The sequence below is a fragment of the Doryrhamphus excisus genome, chromosome 3, assembly GCF_030265055.1.
Source record: "Doryrhamphus excisus isolate RoL2022-K1 chromosome 3, RoL_Dexc_1.0, whole genome shotgun sequence".
NCBI lineage: Eukaryota > Metazoa > Chordata > Actinopteri > Syngnathiformes > Syngnathidae > Doryrhamphus > Doryrhamphus excisus.
In genome coordinates this window covers 18,256,907-18,276,468 of record NC_080468.1, presented here as the reverse complement: position 1 = coordinate 18,276,468, position 19,562 = coordinate 18,256,907, and the positions used below count along the sequence as shown (strand labels likewise).

General features: G+C 47.8%; 2 protein-coding genes across 3 annotated transcripts; both read right to left on the bottom strand.

The window, feature by feature from the left end:
* Nucleotides 1-945: 945 nt before the first annotated feature.
* On the bottom strand, nt 946-7,859 carry cat (catalase). Of its 2 annotated transcripts, none has more exons than XM_058066335.1 (13): nt 7,690-7,859; nt 7,111-7,282; nt 6,807-6,917; nt 6,445-6,575; nt 6,267-6,371; nt 6,072-6,197; nt 5,816-6,007; nt 5,564-5,716; nt 5,344-5,482; nt 5,070-5,200; nt 3,764-3,871; nt 3,547-3,630; nt 946-1,975 (listed from the first exon to the last, which is right to left on the bottom strand). In XM_058066335.1, exons 1-13 carry the CDS (start codon nt 7,753-7,755, stop codon nt 1,913-1,915), a joined length of 1,581 nt encoding a protein of 526 aa, XP_057922318.1. In that variant the 5' UTR covers nt 7,756-7,859; the 3' UTR covers nt 946-1,912. The 2 variants fall into 2 exon arrangements, with proteins under 2 accessions (XP_057922318.1, XP_057922319.1); XM_058066336.1 differs by having other exon boundaries at nt 946-1,972.
* A 1,211-nt stretch (nt 7,860-9,070) lies between these two features.
* Nucleotides 9,071-18,052, bottom strand: syt12 (synaptotagmin XII). The gene is made up of 8 exons (XM_058066339.1): nt 17,841-18,052; nt 12,243-12,301; nt 11,857-12,050; nt 11,364-11,762; nt 10,694-10,909; nt 10,506-10,626; nt 9,577-9,710; nt 9,071-9,506 (listed from the first exon to the last, which is right to left on the bottom strand). Exons 2-8 carry the CDS (start codon nt 12,286-12,288, stop codon nt 9,333-9,335), a joined length of 1,284 nt encoding a protein of 427 aa, XP_057922322.1. The 5' UTR covers nt 12,289-12,301; nt 17,841-18,052; the 3' UTR covers nt 9,071-9,332.
* Between the last annotated feature and the right edge of the window lie 1,510 nt (nt 18,053-19,562).

Below are 19,562 nucleotides of genomic sequence, written 5' to 3'. Positions count from 1 at the left end.
AGTCAAGTCGTTAAGACAAAATGGAAAGATATCAAAAAAAGGAGTAACCTACAGGTAATATTCGAGTTTTAAAAAAAACGGAATATGTGCATATTCGGCGGCGACTCTGTAATCAGGTAAAAAGCCGAAAGAAACAACCAAACATGTTTAAGTGTAGCCCCGATGGGGTACAAGCCAGGGCCTTGTTGTGCCAGTCCTGGGCCTGGATAAATACAGAGGCTTGTGTCAGGAAGGGCATCAAACGTTTGCCAAAGCAACAATGCAAATCAACAACACGGGCCCGGGTTAACGGTGCTGATCACCTACAGGGTGCCCGTGGAAATTGGACTACTGTCGGTCAAAGAAGGAGAGGAGGAAGACATGTCCGTCAGAAGAGAAAGAAGAAGAGAGAAGAGAATGCCGTCAACAATGACTTACTGCTTTTTTCCTGTCGATGTTACCATACCTCCGTTTGGCCAGTACTGAGCAAAGGTAGTATGTACTGTCCAATATACAAATTGGCTGTCAGTATCAATTGTCACCGTTTGGCCTTTCATTGGTTTGCATGCCTCTGTAAGCGCTACGCAGGATAAGAGGATGCTAACCGCTCTGCTTCCTCTTTCTTTTGTCTTAAGCAAACGGATCTAAGGGTGATGACGGACACTATGGTCAATGTATTTACACTTGATTCGAACAAGGAGCCAGTTGAGATGTTCCGGGCCCGGAGCAGACCGAGTTGGAGGCATTATGTCTCACAGCTGGCCTAGGAACTTTGATGTCCACCCGGTGGAGCTGGAGGATGCAGGTGGAGACCGGGAAGACCGGACTTCCCTACCCTATACAGTAAGTGGTAGAAAATGGATGGATGGATGGTGTACCTGCCTCTGTGGTTATCATCACACTGCGATGAAGTCTGACATGGAGCGATGATGCTTTGCTAAAAAAAAATGTCAACTTGATTATCAATAAGGTTTGTACGTCAGAATCAAAGTTTTATTATTCATAAAGCCCAAGCTGCGTTCCAATCAACTTTTCATGAGCAAACTACAAGTAAGTTCATGTCTATTTGAAAGTATTGTAGTAGTACTGTAGTAGTATTGTAAGGCATGGTAGTATTGGAAGCGATTCCATATTCTGTACGATATCATTTATATCAGCACAGGCACTGAGGTTTGCTTCCCATTCATAAAGTACTACATGACTTGATAGATTCATAACAATACACACCAAAAGGAAAGCAGGAAAGGAAAATAAAGTCATCCTTGGAGTAAATTCACAATATTACTTCATTCCGAATTATTATTAGCACTTACTTGATGTAAAAACATGTCATATTACAAAAATAACTATATATTCACTTCGCTGGTGAAGGACGTGTGTGTGTGTATTACTGGGGTTAGGGTATTGCTGGGGTTAGGGTATTACGAGGTTTAGGGTATTACTGGGTATTATTAGGGTTAGGGTATTACTGGGGTTAGGGTACAACTAGGTCCAAGTAGGGAACTACTGGATTTAGGGTATTATGGGGTTTAGGGTACTGCTAGGGTTAACCCCCTCACCCTAACCCTCTGTACGCCTTCATGCTATGCTTCAAGCAAGCACGATCTTTGCACTAATACAGTATATCTCATATGCCTTTTGTCCTCCGTTTGGCACCAGCAGAAAGACACGGATCCAAGGCAAAGTGGACCATGACTATTCATCAGCAGTCAGGACTATTCATCATGATTGATCAATCTTCAGGATTATTTCTCAGTAGTTATTATTGATGAGAAAGGATGGATGGATTCCTTTGCTTGGTGCATGAAGAAAGATGGACGGTATGCTTTGCAGTATTAATCATACATGGGAGATGCGGAGGGCCAGGTCAGCGTGCGTGTTCTTTGAGATGTATTTTGATCAAGGCCATTCAAGGACATCCTGGTGGTAGCGTTCACATCTTGGATGAGGCGGCGATGGTGGACGCTCCCGGGCGGCGATACACGTGAACATTCTTCTGAGACACAAAGATGCAGAGACACGCTTAATAGCATGTACAAATGTTTTGTTCATGTCAAAGTACAATTAAAGTAAAAGTCAAAGTAGAACTACAAAAGCACCACAGTTCCCCCATATTGTGATTTACACCATAAGTATTAGCCCAACATTTCATTTATCTACAGCATTTACAATCCTTGACCATGGAAGGGTGGAATGACTAGAAAGCTAAACAATGCTTACATGTTAATGTTCACGTGCTAACAGTGGTGTTTATATCTGTGTCTACCCATGAAAATAGCCAAAAATTATAGGATGCTAATGTTAGCATGCTAACACCTAGCATGACAGTGGTGTTTAGACACAATGTGTGTTTAAACGCAATTTAAACCCTAAAAACGAAGCAGAAGATACAGAGCCGCCTTAACTAGCTTGCACTCGTCGGTCGGTGCCATCTTGAAACATGAGACCTCCGCATCACATCCAGTTCTATCCTTATGAACCATATGCATCTTTACATCTCCTGCTTTAAAGAAAGATCCAGATTTGAAAACATCCATGTATGGCCTAGCCCTACTTCTTCCATTTCCCATAATTCCTGAAAATGTCATCCAAATCCATTTAGAACTTGGTGCGCTCCTTTTGATTAGAAACAAACAAGCGGAGGAACACCTGCAAAAACGAAACCTCCGGGCTGTGCTTGAAGGTTTTTTTTGGAAGGTATGAAACAGATGTTGGTTGATGGTAACCAAGGTTCCACTGTACTCTGCCTCCTTATCATGAAAATATGAATCATCTTTTAGCCGTAGCCCAGCATGTTGCTCATTTTAGATGGATGGATGGATGATGGATGGATGGATGGAGTTTCTTTATTGTCATTGCACAATAACACAGCAGTGAAATTGCCAACGAAATGTCGTTGCCTGGCTCCCGTATAATAATAAATATTACATAATAATGTGGAGAATAAATAGATGACATCAAATATGAACAATGTACAGCGTAAACAGTAATTTGTACAATAATTGAAATCATTTAGAATAAATAATAATAATTGAAAGTTTTGCGTGTGCGTGTGGGCAGGTAGGGGGGCTTCTTTGGCATTCAGCAGTCTGATGGCCAGGGGGAAGTAGCTGTCTCTAAACCTGCCTGTTCTTCTTACCACCCTGAACTCAGACATACAACGTGCCCGGTCATTAGCATAATGCAAATGTGCAATATTTCCATCACTGCCTCTGTTACTACCTCAATCATATTTATTAATTTAACAACCAATACAATACACTCATATGTGACTTTACTCATCTGTATACACCAGTCATTGTTTGCACTATGACCCATTTATCATGCACTAAAATTAATATATCTGCAATATGTCTGCTCCTGGATATGCTCCTGTGCAATACTATGTGTATATTTTGGATATCTTGTATATATCTTGTTAAATTGTCTTTTTTACTCTACTTTTATATACTTTAAAAAAAAAATACTTGTTCTTCTTTTAGCATGTGAATGTATGATGATGATGATGATGATGACGATGATTATCACAAGCCCTGAAAGCAGAGCGGAATGACTTTTTGGATGTACCTTGTGGGTGTCTGCATTGTACTGGTTGAGAAGGTTCTGGACCCGGTTAGCATAGTCAGCATGCACAGCCTTCAGGGTCTCCACCTGACAGAGCAGACATGACAAGCGAAAGCAACGTGAGAAACCACCAACAGCCAAGCACTTCCTGTTTCCTGAGCACAGTGGAAACGCACGAGCACCACAATCAATCTGTTGCTGCGCTGTGGGTGTGGCTCACCATTCGCTTCTGGATGAAGAGCTGTGCCCCCTTCAGAGCCCCCGCCATGTTCTGACAGAGTCTCTGCCTTTCCTCCTCCTTCAGCACCTGGGTGTAGAAGGTGCGGACCTGCAACACCACACAAAGGTTCCCTCCAATGACACTTTATCCACTGCTGCCACATGCAGCCAGACATGGGTACTGCACCCACACACAGTTGACCATCGCCTCTTGATGCTCAGGACAGAGCATAAAAGTTGGCAGGCGGGCATTATGGGATGCCAGTTTCCAAGATCCTTGGACCGAATCCGTTGAATCAGCCCTCGCTAAAGTGGCATCTATGGATGGAGACACCGCCTGGATATTATCATGAGTAGATGTCAGTGCTGCCTTCCATACCGTCCATCACGGTGTCCTACTGGAACGCCTTCAAACGCATATTGGTGGTACTGGTCCGCTACTCCCTTGGCTTGGATCTCCTCTCCTGGATTGGGCACATCTGTAGTTTATGATGATGTCATCTCCGAGTACTGTGGTGTCACTTGCGGAGTTCCACAAGGATCAGTGCTTGGCCCTTTTCTATTCAATATTTACACGCTTCCGCTGGGCAGCATCATTGGCAAACATAAGATTAGCTTTCACTGTTATGCCCACGACACTCAGCTGTATGTGCTATTGAAGCTAACTGAGCCACGGGACTGCTCTAATCTCCAGGCCTGTCTCATTGATATCAAACAACGGACGTCCTGGAACTCTTTACTAAAAATGCAGCAGCACGACTCCTCACCAGGACGCCGACATTCCAGCATAATTCTCCAGTACTAGCCAACGTGCGCTGGCTCCCAGTTCCCCCATTGGAGAGGGGGGCCAGCGGAGGTTGCGGCTGTCTGGATCTGGCCCTGACAAAATGGGACAAGATCTGAGGTGGTCCACCTCTTAGATGCGCTGCCACAGAGGGCCTCGCTTTGGCTGATGATGATCCCAAGACCCATGGCTGAACATCTCCGCTGATGTCCCTACATCTAGGGCTGGACTACTATGCTGCTTGGAAGTACTTTGTATATATACTGTATATATTTATATATATTTATATATTTATATTGTCATATGTTGCCCACGCCACATCCACTGCAGCCTGCTCGTCCTGGAGGGGGGATTCCCTTCTCAAGGTTTCTTTTTCCCCCCAAATGGGGTCTTGAAGTTTTCCTGGCCCGGATGGGGTTTTGGATGAGGGTATGTTGTCCCTTGTTTCCAGCTTCCAAAGCCCTCTGAGGCGCCTTTGTGATTGAGGGATTTATCAATAAGCTTGACTTGCCGGTCTAGTTACCTGGGTCTCGTTATCTTCGTCCTCGCTGTTGTAACGCGCCACATCTGGAGACACCTTGAACCTGGACTCCACAAATCCAGGCTGAGTGTCTGGTGCGCTGAAGCTGTTGGGATAGTAATTTGGAGCGCCACCTGGAGGACGGACGACAGCATGGGTGTCACAGCAGGCGGCCAGTGTGCGGCCTGCAGATCATTTCCTGGCCTGTGGCACCTTCTGAGAGCAGCATTCCAGAAAAGCCCTCAAAGCAAACTTGGAATATAAATGTTTGGTGTACCTTGGTTGTCCATCATGCACATGGGCCCGTCCCGCTGGTAGTTGGCCACCCGGGCCCTGAAGGGGCAGTTGACGGGGATCTGCAGGTAGTTGGCCCCCAGCCGGTGCCGATGTGTGTCTGGATAGGCGAAGAGGCGACCCTGGGGGGGAGGGGGGGGGGGGGCGAAGCGGCACCAGTGAGACCCCGGTTAGCCTTCGATTCAAGCCAGCCTGGTTTCTACCTGCAGCATCTTATCAGGGCTGGCCTCGATGCCTGACGGCATGTTGCTGGGGTCAAAGGCCAGCTGCTCCACCTCTGCAAAGTAGTTGACCGGGTTCCTGTTCAGAACCATTTTACCCACCGGGATCAACGGATACTCTTTATGTGGCCACACCTGAACAACCCACAGAACAAGGCAGCTTCATCGCTGACGGAGCTCGGTCAGTATCAATGAAGGTAGCGGCTAAGCACGCACCGCCATGCCATCACATACCTTGGTCAGGTCAAATGGGTTGAAGCGGAACTTCTCCGCCTGCTCAAAGGTCATGACCTGGATGTAGAAGGTCCAGGATGGGTAGTTTCCATCGGCGATGGCGTTGAACAGGTCTGCGATGGCGTAGTCGGGGTTGGTGGAAGCCAGACGGTCTGCCTCGTCCACAGCCAGATTCTTGATTCCCTGGTCAGTCTGACAGAAGGCATCATGGTCATCATCCTCGTTGAGCTGCGTTTCTCCTCAGGGTTCCCGTCACCTTGTAGTGGAACTTGCAGTAGATTCGCTCCCCGTCAGCATTGAGCAGCTTGAAGGTGTGTGAGCCGTAGCCGTTCATGTGGCGGTAGCCGTCCGGCAAACCACGATCGCTGAAGAGGAAGGAGACCTGCACGGAGACGCGGAAAGGTCACATTCCACCTGCATCATCCTCACTGCCGCTTCACACCACCCCCACCTGATGGAGACTCTCGGGTCTCAGACTCAAGAAGTCCCACACCATGTCCGGGTCCCTCATGTGGGTCTGAGGATTGCGCTTCTGCGTGTGGATGAAGGATGGGAACTGGAAGGGTGCAAAGGTCACCGGCAGGCTGACATGTGGAGCAATCCATCCCACTGCTCTTCTACAAACTCACCAGCATGGCATCCCTGATGAAAAATACGGGTGTGTTGTTGCCCGTCAGGTCCCAGTTGCCCTCCTCCGTGTAAAACTTGACGGCAAAGCCACGGGGATCCCGCACCGTGTCCGCCGAGCCAGACTCTCCCGCTGGAGTAAAGTTATTGATCAGCTTCCTCTTCCGATCACAAGATTCAACTTGGCAGAAGTAAAACACAAGACAGATCCTCCCCACGTGAAATAAGAGCCCACATAAGAAGGCCTAGCAGGCCAGAACTGGCTGGCAGTTTGACACCCCCGGTCGATGACCTCGGCACTGAAAGCTGTGGCGTTAGAAAAGCGAGGTTCCACTGTGCCGAGAGTACAGGAGCACACACTCACCCACAGTGGAGAAGCGGACGGCAATGGGCGTCACTTTGCCCACGTGCTCAAAGACTTTGGCCTTGCAGTAGCGCGTGATGTCGTGCGTCACCTCAAAGTAGCCAAACGCTCCTGTGAACCACACGGACAAACACACGGACAAACGGTTTGTGATCAGGTTCGAGTGCCGCCATGCATGGACAGTACGCTCGCCGCTCAGGGAGATGAGAGGCAGGCTTTCCCGGAAATAGACCGAGTACGCAACTGCAACCGCAGCATAGACGGTAATCATGGTGGCGTCAGTGGGCGGAGCCTCCGAGCTCACCTGCCCCTTTGGCGTGCACCACTCGCTCTGGGATGCGTTCCCGGTCAAAGTGAGCCATCTCATCGGTGAAGACCACATCCTGAACCAACAGGGGGCCCCTGGGTCCGGCCGTCTGCAGGTTTAGCTTGTCCCCGATAGGATGGCCGGCTCCTGTGGTCAGCTGGTCTGGCCTCTGTCACATGACAACATGATCACGTGCGGAGGGCGGTGACGCGTAGGCTTGGACACTTGCAGAATAAACATCGAACGTGTTGCATTTGCTATTCTTTCTTCCAGACATGCCTCATTTACGTCACCTGATGTGACCTCTTATCGTGATCGATGATGTAACTGTAAAGGTTGAAGTTCGGTCTTTAGCAATCATTATCGACGGCGGAGTGCTGCGTTTAAGCGTGAATAATAGCAATTGGCTGGCTAGTGTGATCTGCAACGTACAACAGTGTGAACGATCAAGTCATGAATAGCGGAATAAAACAAATATAAAATAAATACGAGCTAGCAGGACCAGTAGATAAGTTAGCTAGTCGCCTCAAACGACCTTTCACCCATTTAGCTCAACTTTTTCTTTCCCCTACAAACCTGAGAGCCTTTCTTCTCCTTCCACGTCTTCATCTGGTCGCTAGCTTGGTCTCTGCTGTCCGCCATGTCGGCTGATGAAATGACTTGCAACAAGACGACTATTGATCTCCCTCAGCGCCGTATTATGTCTTTATTTGCTTCCGGACTTTGCCCGGCTTAGCCCCGCCCCAAGCAACCCTCCTCCCCTCTGATTGGCTGCCGCCAGGACGTTGACCGAGTTTGGGGGCAAGGAGAACAGCCAAAACAAATGTTGTCTGTACATAACAAATACTTTATATTCGTTCATTTCCTTCAGCTTTAACCTCGAGCGATAATAAAAAATAACATAGCCCTAACCCTAAAGATGAGTAATACGTATTTGTACTGCCTTTAGTTGATCGTGGTCCACCCATCTTAGGTGGATATTACGTTCGTGCGTCCCATCCGGAGACATGCATACTAGACGCCATACCGAGTGGGTTTGTCCACTGCCGCCATACGTCAACGTCGCCGCCATATTGAATATGGCAAGGCTTGCTGTAAATGAATACAAGCAAATGTACTTACTTTCATAAAGCGCCTTTCTGCAAAGACACTGAAGTCAATGGCTCTCGTTTATACGTTGACATAGGCACCAATATACTTATATAGTATACATATAATATATATAGTACAGGAATATAGTAATAATATAATATATCTAGGAAACAGGTAGGCACCAAAAACAATGTGATCGTGACTGAGTTCCACTACAGTTCCACTTCCATACCATCATCCGGGACGTTGTGATCGCAAAGCTGGATTATGGACTTTTTGACCAACAGGCCCCAGTATGTGCGACTCGGCCCCCACCTCTCCTCCACACGCACTCTAAGCATGGGCTCACCACAGGGCTGTGTTGTGAGCCCCCTGCTGTACCGTCTCCACACCACAGGAACCCACAGGAACAATATGATGGTCAAATTTGCGAACAACGCCGCGGTGGTTGGGCTGATCTCAAACGGAGACGAGACAGCCTACAGAGAGGAAATTCAGAGACTCACAACCTGGTGCTCTGAAAAGAACCTGACTCTGAGTACCAGGAAGACAAAGGAGATCGTCGTGGACTTCAGGAGGAGGACAAGTGATCACCCCCCCAGCACATACAGGACATGGCACGTATCTTTTATTCCATACTAGTGGGATAAACTTTGTTATTTAGGTGTCCACATAAGTGGACAATTATTTTCAGTCCACAAAAGTGGAATTCCCACTTTTTGGATTCCACACAAGTGGGATACATTTTCTTAAATTCTGCACTAGCATTCCGAGCGGAATCAATCATGTGTTATGTTCCCTTCGGAGGGCCAAGCAATGCGGTGTGGACTGACATGAAAACTTTGGGTCAGGATGAGCTAAAGTAGCCGTTTTATCTTTCCAGGAAAGGAGAATAAGATCCCAATGGGAATGTGTACCCAAAGAATCATGTAGTACTTTGGTGTTGTTATTTAGTAGCTTGTCCTGACTGTATGAACATAAGGTCATCTGACATCATCTTGCTGAGCAAATTTGGCCTCATTTGGGACTTGGCAAGATGCCAGAAGATGATGTTGCTGAAATGGAGAAATGGATGGATAAACAAATACAGGTTGGGTACAGCTCTTCCATCAAAGATCATTTATTGGCTAGATCCGGCGCAGAGGGTGCCACATGGACACAGGCTTCCTCAGGGTGGCCAGCATCTGATTCCAGTGGGTGATCCCCATGCCGCTGGCCTCGGGCCCGATGATTACGTGACCCGAGTTCTCGCCTCGGCCATCGTCCGAGGCCTCGGCCACGGTGACCCGTAGAGAGAGTTCCTGTTACATAAGAATGACTCTGTCAGCCTGACTCGCCACTTTCACCCATCCCCTCACGGGCCGGCATCACCTGCAGCACCGCCGAGGGCACGGAGAAGATCATGGCCTCGTTGAAAATGGGGTTGGTGTCGTCCCGCTTGGTGGACGTCTTCTTCTTGCTGATCTTTCGGCCATCTTGCAGGAGGTAAACTTTGACGAACGGATCTGGGGGTGCCAACCAGCGAGTGGCCATTGTTTACATAGCGTCCCGACGATACCGACACCCAGTTTTACATAGCGTCCCGACGATACCGACACCCAGTTTTACATAGCGTCCCGACGATACCGACACCCAGTTTTACATAGCGTCCCGACGATACCGACACCCAGTTTTACATAGCGTCCCGACGATACCGATACCCAGTTTTACATAGCGTCCCGACGATACCGACACCCAGTTTTACATAGCGTCCCGACGATACCGATACCCAGTTTTACATAGCGTCCTGACGATACCGATACCCAGTTTTACATAGCGTCCCGACGATACCGACACCCAGTTTTACATAGCGTCCTGACGATACTGATACCCAGTTTTACATAGCGTCCCGACGATACCGACACCCAGTTTTACATAGCGTCCCGACGATACCGACACCCAGTTTTACATAGCGTCCCGACGATACCGATACCCAGTTTTACATAGCGTCCCGACGATACCGACACCCAGTTTTACATAGCGTCCCGACGATACCGATACCCAGTTTTACATAGCGTCCTGACGATACCGATACCCAGTTTTACATAGCGTCCCGACGATACCGACACCCAGTTTTACATAGCGTCCTGACGATACTGATACCCAGTTTTACATAGCGTCCCGACGATACCGATACCCAGTTTTATATAGCATCCCGACGATACCTCATATATATATATATATATATATATATATATATATATATATATATATATATATATATATATTTTATATACATATATATAATGACAAGGTGGTACCTGCTGTGTTCTTGCCGTTGGTCCACTGCAGGTTCTTGCACTTGGCCACCACCACCGTGAGGCGCTCTGCTGTCGGCAAGTAGCTGAGCGACAGGAGGATCTCCCCCACTGCGTCCACCGCCTGGGGATGATCTTCGGGTTAGGGTTCTTACACATGGAGAAGGTGGGATCTTAGTAGAGGGTCTGACTTTATTGACATCCTGGAGGTAAAGCCACATGTTGAAGGGTCTGATGGTCAGGTCCAGGTCTGACAGCTTGAGTTCCGCCACCCCCGCGCTGATGTTCCTCTCATCCTTGTCGATCCCAAAGGCGGCAAATCTGAGGCTGCCGTCCTCCAGGGCGCACACGTCCAGCGCTACCAAGAAGCGCTCCTCAAAAATGACGGTGAAGGCATTGGTCTGCACCTGCAAGGCAACAGGACGCAATCACACAGCATGTATGTGTCCTAAGGAAAATCTAACTGGTCACCATCTTGCTAAGGAACATCTAAGTGGTCATCATCTTGCTAAGGAACATCTAAGTGGTCATCATCTTGCTAAAGAACATCTAAGGAACTCTAAATGGATCATCATCTTGCCAAGGAACATCTAAATGATCATCATCTTGCCAAGGAACATCTAAATGGATCATCATCTTGCTATGGACCATCTAAGGAACATCCAAATGGTCATCATCTTGCTAAGGAACATCTAAGGAACATCTAAATGGTCTTCATCTTACTGAGGAACATCTGAGGAACATCTAAATGGATCATCATCTTGCTAAGGAACATCTAAACGGTCATCATCTTACTGAGGAACATCTGAGGAACATCTAAATGGTCATCATCTTACTAAGAAGCATAGCTTCCTGTCTTACCCTTGTGACGCCCACACTGAGTTCCTCGGGCCCAAGGGACACCCTGATGAAGCAGCCTGGGAAGTCTCCTTCTTCCTTCTCCAGGAGGTCCTTGCCTTGGTGTATGGTGACGTGAAGCACGCCCTGCCCTGCAGATCGGCAGGACTCAAACTCAAGCGTCACCTCCAGCTGGCCGACGGTGAAGTCGTGGCCAAAGTTGTTGGCGACGGATGAGATGGAGCTGAGCGAGTCGGTGGAGACGGAGCGGTTGAGCTGGACCACGGCGCTCAGGTCCAGATCTCGACCCGTCAGCTCCAGGTGACCCAGATCCCTGAGGCCGTCCGGGGTGTCGCCCGGGGCCAGGCTGGGCTTGCGGCTGGACGTGGTGGAGGCCCGTCGGTGGTTGTTGGCCGCCAGCCGCTTCACAAGAGACGTGGTTTTAGGAGGACCTTCTGAAGATGTGATGTCGGGATGTGTGTAGGATTTGTCAGATGAATACAGAGAACACATTTACCTTTTGGCGGACTTCTGAGAAGGACGTTCCATACTTTTCCTGGAGATATCTGTAGTCAAAGTTGGGAAAGGGCGACGGCGCTGGGAAAGTTCCGGACTTCCAGAGCTTCCAGATGTTCAGCCCGGCCACAGCCAGCAGAACCATGAAGCCCACCATGTAGATGCCCACCTCCCAGCCCGGTGGGTTGCGCACCACTGGAAGAAGGATGCTTGCGGTACATGCGAGTCACCAGCAGGGGGCGGCGGCCATTCAGGCGCCATCCTTTCACTTTAGCATTTCTCCCACAAATACTTGAATACTAAAACTTTCCATCTGACATGAAAGCCCTCAAACGTCATGGACAATGATCACAACATGGTTTAGATGTTTCCCAGATATCCACTCACCACTCAGATGGTAGCCTGATACGTCCCCACCAGCTGGCGAGGACATGGCGGCGGCCGGCCTGCAACGCCAACAAAGCATTCATTGTCATTCCATTTCCATTCCCTGCATATTTTAGCATACGTCTTCCATATGGCATTCCCGCCCACTTTCCCCAACCTGGAAAAAATAAAGGTGACGTTCTACGAGAGGAAATGCGAAAATGTGCAGCAGACTCGGCGCTAACTCCTTTACAACTATCCTAACAGCTATGCTAACGCCTTTACGAATATGCTAACACCTATACGGCTATGCTAACTCCTTTACAACTATGCTACAGCTATGCTAACGCCTTAAGGCTATGCAAACTCCTTTACAACTATGCTACAGCTATGCTAACGCCTTAAGGCTATGCAAACTCCTTTACAACTATGCTACAGCTATGCTAACTCATTTACAACTATGCTGTAGCTATGCTAACACCAATACGGCTATGCAAACTCCTTTACAACTATGCTACAGCTATGCTAACTCATTTACAACTATGCTGTAGCTATGCTAACACCAATACGGCTATGCAAACTCCTTTACAATTATGCTACAGCTATGCTAACGCCTTTACAACTATGCTGCAGCTATGCTAACGCCTTTACGGCTATGAAAACTCCTTTACAACTATGCTACAGCTATGCTAACTCCTTTACAACTATGCTGCAGCTATGCTAACACCTATACGGCTATGCTAACTCCTTTACAACTATGCTACAGCTATGCTAACACCTATAAGGCTATGCTAACTCCTCTACAACTATGCTACAGCTATGCTAACTCCTTTACAACTATGCTGCAGCTATGCTAACACCTATACGGCTGTGCTAACTCCTTCACAACTATGCTATAGCTATGCTAACTCCTTTACAACTATGCTGCAGCTATGCTAACACCTATATGGCTATGCTAACTCCTTTACAACTATGCTACAGCTATGCTAACACCTATACGGCTATGCTAACACCTTTACGGCTATGCTACAGCTATGCTAACACTTTCACGGCTATGCTAACTCCACTACGACTATGCTAACTCCTTTCCTATTAATAAGGGCAGGTGGTTATTCATAAATCTAGCTTACAGCTGCTACACAAATATAAGCATCAATGTATGCGTGTATGAAAATAGATGTGCAGCATTGACACAAGAATAATAACGCTTTCAAAGAGACGGCTAGATAACACTCACAAATGCTCATCTGTGTAATAATAATGAAATATGAGTCATGCTTATATAATCAGGAATGAATCATGAACAATGAAAGTCAATGTTTGGACTTTATTGACATTTAAAGAGACAGACACCAACAACGTACCTCACAAGTAAATGCGCATCCCCCAAACCCCCCAAACCCCCCAAACCCCCCAAACCCCCACCACCATTCAGAGTAACTCACAGCCCCTAAGATAAGACCACCCCCCGCACCTCCCCACCAGCCCCCTCCGTGGACTCTCCTCATATGTCAGCAGCTGAAGCCGCAGCAATATACTAATGTGGGGGGGGGGGGGGGGGTGACGCACTGCAGACCAATGATGGCTGCTAAAACTCCGCCTCCTTACCAGGGCTCCGCCTCCTTACAATGGCTTCACCCAGCCCTGGCAGTGCACACAGTGGTGTGTGTGTGTGTGTGTGTGTGTGTAAGGAGGAGGAAGAGGAGGGATTATTGGTGGGGGACAAAGGAGGCAGCGTGGGCGATCCGACTGCATCTCGGCATTCCTACCCAGCTGGAACAGCACAAGCCAACGTGAGGGACATTGTATCTTCTCATACTTTGTTAGATCCAGGATAAAACATCCAGGATAAAATATCTACAATAAACATCCAGGATAAAACATCTAGGATAAAACGTCCAGGATAAAACATCCAGGATAAAACATCTAGGATAAAACATCTAGGATAAAACATCCAGGATAAAACATCTAGGATAAAACGTCCAGGATAAAACATCCAGGATAAAACATCTAGGATAAAACATCCAGGATAAAACATCCAGGATAAAACATCTAGGATAAAACATCTAGGATAAAACATCCAGGATAAAACATCTAGGATAAAACGTCCAGGATAAAACATCCAGGATAAAACATCTAGGATAAACATCCAGGATAAAACATCCAGGATAAAACATCCAGGATAAAACATCCAGGATAAAACATCCAGGATAAAACATCTAGGATAAAACATCCAGGATAAATCATCTAGGATAAAACATCTAGGATAAAACATCCAGGATAAAACATCCAGGATAAAACATCTAGGATAAAACATCCAGGATAAAACATCTAGGATAAACATCTAGGATAAACATCCAGGATAAAACATCCAGGATAAAACATCTAGGATAAAACATCCAGGATAAAACATCCAGGATAAAACATCCAGGATAAAACATCCAGGATAAAACATCTAGGATAAAACATCCAGGATAAAACATCCAGGATAAAACATCCAGGATAAAACATCCAGGATAAAACATCCAGGATAAAACATCTAGGATAAACATCTAGGATAAACATCCAGGATAAAACATCCAGGATAAAACATCCAGGATAAAACATCCAGGATAAAACATCCAGGATAAAACATCTAGGATAAAACATCTAGGATAAACATCTAGGATAAAACATCCAGGATAAAACATCTAGGATAAACATGTAGGATAAACATCCTAATCACCACCATGCCTGGCTTATCTGATGACAGAACGGCTGCACACTGACTACTCCAAACACGTCTGCTGTGGATTGAGGTCCACACCAACACGGGTATTTTCTAAAGCACACCTTTGCCAGCGTCACAAGATAAAAGATGTCAATCCACACATTCAAAGCTCCAACAGGACGTCTCGCTGCTTGGGGACAAGAAAGACGGGAGACAGGAGAGACAAGGAGACAACATTCCTTGTCCTCCCACCAGGGACAATCATCCAGAACCATCTGCAACCATCCAGAACTATGTGCAGTCATTCGGAACTATTGGCAACCATCCAGGACCAATTCTAGAACTATCTAGAACCATATAGAACCATCTGAAAACTATTTCTAGAGCAAGCCAGAACCATCTGAAACCATCCAGAAACAATTTCTAGAACCATTTGGAGCCACTTGCTAGAACCATTCAGAAGCATCTAGAACCATTTGGAGCCCCCCAGAACCACTTGCTAGAAACCTAGAAACCTAGACAACTGGAAACCTAGAGCGTGACGAGGAATGCGGCATCTTCCTTGGTCTGCGTGGTATTCCCTCAGGTAGCATCCCATTCATACGTCAAGTTTCCAGCTTCCCTGGAGGAAGACGTGTTCCTGGGTGCTTCTGCTGCTTCCTGCTTTTTTTTGCTGTGAATTGATTGGACTTTTCCAAAAGTCTTGCAGATGATTTCTTTGTGTCTTAAAGGGGATGTGATGCTTTTTCCTCTTTTTTGTTGTTCTGCTGTGAAACCACGCCCACTTTTCAGATCCTGAGGTTTGGCATTCGGAAGTGATCGCTGAAGGAAGTTTAGGATGTTCCCGACGCTGACCGTTGTACTTTTGTGATGAACAGGAAGTGAAATATCCGCCAAACTGTTGCTGAAGCCAGAAGCGGGACGCCCTCGCCGGGAAAGGTCAATTGATGCGGGACACGCCGTGCGTCCACGGGGGAGGAGCCAACCAGAGGGCTCACCGATGTCTGGAACGTGGAATGACCACATTTCCACTACCGATGTGGCGCCAAGATGGTCTCCAGGTATAAATGTGGTGCCCTCACTCAGCTCCACGCCACAGTGGTTAATGTGTGTAGTTGCTCTATAGGAGTCCATGGCTCATTACATAATAGCTTCCCCTTTATTATTATTGTTTATTATTAGCACTGATCCTTGTGGAACTCCGCTACTCCCTTGGCTTGGATCTCCTCTCCTGGATTGGGCACATCTGTAGTTTATGATGATGTCATCTCCGAGTACTGTGGTGTCACTTGCGGAGTTCCACAAGGATCAGTGCTTGGCCCTTTTCTATTCAATATTTACACGCTTCCGCTGGGCAGCATCATTGGCAAACATAAGATTAGCTTTCACTGTTATGCCCACGACACTCAGCTGTATGTGCCATTGAACAACGGACGTCCTGGAACTCTTTACTAAAAATGCAGCAGCACGACTCCTCACCAGGACGCCAACATTCCAGCATAATTCTCCAGTACTAGCCAACGTGCGCTGGCTCTCAGTTCATCTAAAGCCACTTCAAGGTTCTGTTCCTGGACTACAACATATGACATGGACTGGCACCTTCCTATCTGGTTGGCCTAGTTCTACCCTATGAACTGGCACCTTCCTATCTGGTTGACTGAGTTCTACCCTATGAACTGGCACCTTCCTATCTGGTTGGCCTAGTTCTACCCTATGAACTGGCACCTTCCTATCTGGTTGGCCTAGTTCTACCCTATGAACTGGCACCTTCCTATCTGGTTGGCCTAGTTCTACCCTATGAACTGGCACCTTCCTATCTGGTTGGCCTAGTTCTACCCTATGAACTGGCACCTTCCTATCTGGTTGACTGAGTTCTACCCTATGAACTGGCACCTTCCTATCTGGTTGGCCTAGTTCTACCCTATGAACTGGCACCTTCCTATCTGGTTGGCCTAGTTCTACCCTATGAACTGGCACCTTCCTATCTGGTTGGCCTAGTTCTACCCTATGAACTGGCACCTTCCTATCTGGTTGACTGAGTTCTACCCGATGCTGCGTCCAGAAACCTACGCTCCCAACACGGCGGTCTGTTGACAATCCTGAGAGCCAGAAAGAAGTATGCTAGCTCTGGAGTCTTTCCTATTGGTGCTCCATCACTGTGGAATGTCCTACCTGATATTGGAGCTGCTACCTCAGCAGAGATGTTCACTACCCAAGACTTATTTTTACACTTTAGCATTTAGTTAATACTATTCATGGCCTGTTTTCCTTGCCCGAGTGGGGGTTCAGATCCGGGGATGTTAAGTGCTGTATCAATAAACCTGATCTGCAACGTGTCCTACCACCACGATGTAGACCACCCCCAGGTCTACGTGTCACTGACGGCAGGTGAACATGGTCCTGCACGTGTACTTGGTCACGGCATCGAACAGCAGTTGCCCTTCGTAAACTTGAGGAATGATCAGGAGTGCATGAGAAAGTGGAGAGGAACATGCCATAAAAGAAAAGTATGCTGACGTGCAACACAACCCACGTTGGAAGAAGTGCCGAGTCAGCAGAGTTCATCAAAAGAAAAGACATGAGGACGTTACCTACAGCCACAGCTGCTAATGTCGCCATTAATGTGACCACACTGGAGATGTGGGTGCTTGTTTGTGTTTTCGCTCTGCTAGAATGCTGCATTTACTAGAATACACCTACTACTCACCAATGAGCGCAGTAATACTCGTACTAGACCACCAAGTGGCACTATCTGCACGTGCCTTGGCCGCACTTTCACCCTGGAACAGACCATTTCTGTGTCGCATCATGTCTCAGAAACGCAAGACCTGGTGACGTCATCGGGACACAAAGACACGCAGCATGCTGGATCACGTGCTCGCCCCAAACCCCACGGTGCTCTTTCTTACCGGGACGGCAACCCCAAGATGAGGATGAGGAGGGTGGATGAAGATACCCCACCCGCTCTCCTTTCGCGTCTACTCAGGCGCTGCGCTCCATGCACCAAGAGGAGGAAGGAGACGAGGAGGCGGAAGAAAGGAGACGCTTGGAGGCTGCAGAAGAAGAAGATGATGAAGATGGAGAGCAGCCTGCTTGTGTCGCAGCTCGATGGAATCTGCAAGGAAAGCGAGAACCCCAACCGCCCCCCCCCCCCCCAGCCCCCCCACCCCCGCACACACGCGCGTGCGCTGAAAGGAGCTCATCTTGGCATATCTCTATGTCAAGCTCGGAAAACTCCCTCACTGAGACACCACACATCCCCACAAGTGTCCAACATGTCCCCCACAACAGCCTGGCATGGCCCCCATGTGTCCAACATGTCCCCCATATGTCCAATATGTCCCCCACAACAGCCTGGCATGGCCCCCATGTGTCCAACATGTCCCCCACAACAGCCTGGCATGGACCCCATGTGTCCAACATGTCCCCTATGTGTCCAATATGTCCCCCACAACAGCCTGGCATGGACCCCATGTGTCCAACATGTCCCCTATGTGTCCAATATGTCCCCCACAAAAGCCTGGCATGGCCCCCATGTGTCCAACATGTCCCCTATGTGTCCAATATGTCCCCCACAACAGCCTGGCATGGACCCCATGTGTCCAACATGTCCCCACCTATCCAACACGTCATCCCAAGGGTCCAACATGTACAAAATGTTTCCATGTGTCCAACATGTCCCTCACATGTCCCCCACATGTCCAACACATCCCCACAAGTGTCCAACATGTCCCCCACGAGTCCTAAACATCCCCATAAGTGTCCAACATGTCCCCCATGTGTCCAACATGACGGTCCACATGTCCAACACATCCCAACGTGTCCAACATGGCCTCCATATGTCTGACATGTCCCTCATGTGCCCAACATGTCTCCCAAGTGTCCCCAGGAAGACAACCAGTGTTCATTCATGTTTTTGTGGAAAGATGAAGTGCATGAAGATGTAGTACTCTATAGTAGATATACTGCATACTATAGTAGATGCATACTACAGTAGATATACTGCATACTACAGTAGATATACTGCATACTAGATAGTAGAAGATTTTCTTGACTTCCACAGTAACGTTGATCAATAAAGTTGAGTTTATGAGGCCTTTCCATCTTGGCCACTTCATCAGTTAAACGTACCCAGAGTCAGAAGTGTGTGTGGGGGGGGGGCTGGTATCGGCCCGCTTCCGGCTAAGGAAGGGCAGGCCGAGCCGTCATTTTGAAGGGGCGGAGCAGCGCTGTTGGAGGGAAGGCAGGCGCGTGAGCGTACACGAGAAGCGTATGGACACGTGCACGTGTACCGTCATCAAAAATCAAGTTAGATTGATTTCGCACACTCAGCTATTTGGGCTGGAAAGATTCAATGGGTGATTTATTGGCGGCCTTTTCTAAACAACACGACCATGTGACCCCCACGCCCCCCCCCCCCCCCGCACGTCTGCCCAGACTTCCTTGAAGGATATCAGCGATGAAGCGGCGACTTCCAATCAACTAATGAACCTTCTGGAAGATTCCAGGAAGCCCGCATTGCAGCACCGACAGCTCGCGTCGGCTTGGAAGACCCAACACTTTGAAAGATAACATAAAGACATACAATTGATCAAGTCACTAAAATGTATCGTCTCACCTTTTTCAACAAA

Excerpts from the sequence above, each read along its gene's own strand:
- cat (XM_058066335.1), bottom strand. The coding sequence starts at position 7,755 with ATGGCGGACAGCAGAGACCAAGCTAGCGACCAGATGAAGACGTGGAAG. Across the intron at positions 5,483-5,563 it reads GCCCTGATAAGATGCTGCAG|GGTCGCCTCTTCGCCTATCC; the intron begins GTAGAAACCAGG and ends CCTCCCCCCCAG. Across the intron at positions 3,631-3,763 it reads TCTTCATCCAGAAGCGAATG|GTGGAGACCCTGAAGGCTGT; the intron begins GTGAGCCACACC and ends CTGCTCTGTCAG.
- syt12 (XM_058066339.1), bottom strand. The coding sequence starts at position 12,288 with ATGTCCTCGCCAGCTGGTGGGGACGTATCAGGCTACCATCTGAGTG. Across the intron at positions 11,763-11,856 it reads TCTCAGAAGTCCGCCAAAAG|CGGCTGGCGGCCAACAACCA; the intron begins GTAAATGTGTTC and ends TCTCTTGTGAAG. Across the intron at positions 9,507-9,576 it reads TGCCCTCGGCGGTGCTGCAG|GAACTCTCTCTACGGGTCAC; the intron begins GTGATGCCGGCC and ends CTTATGTAACAG.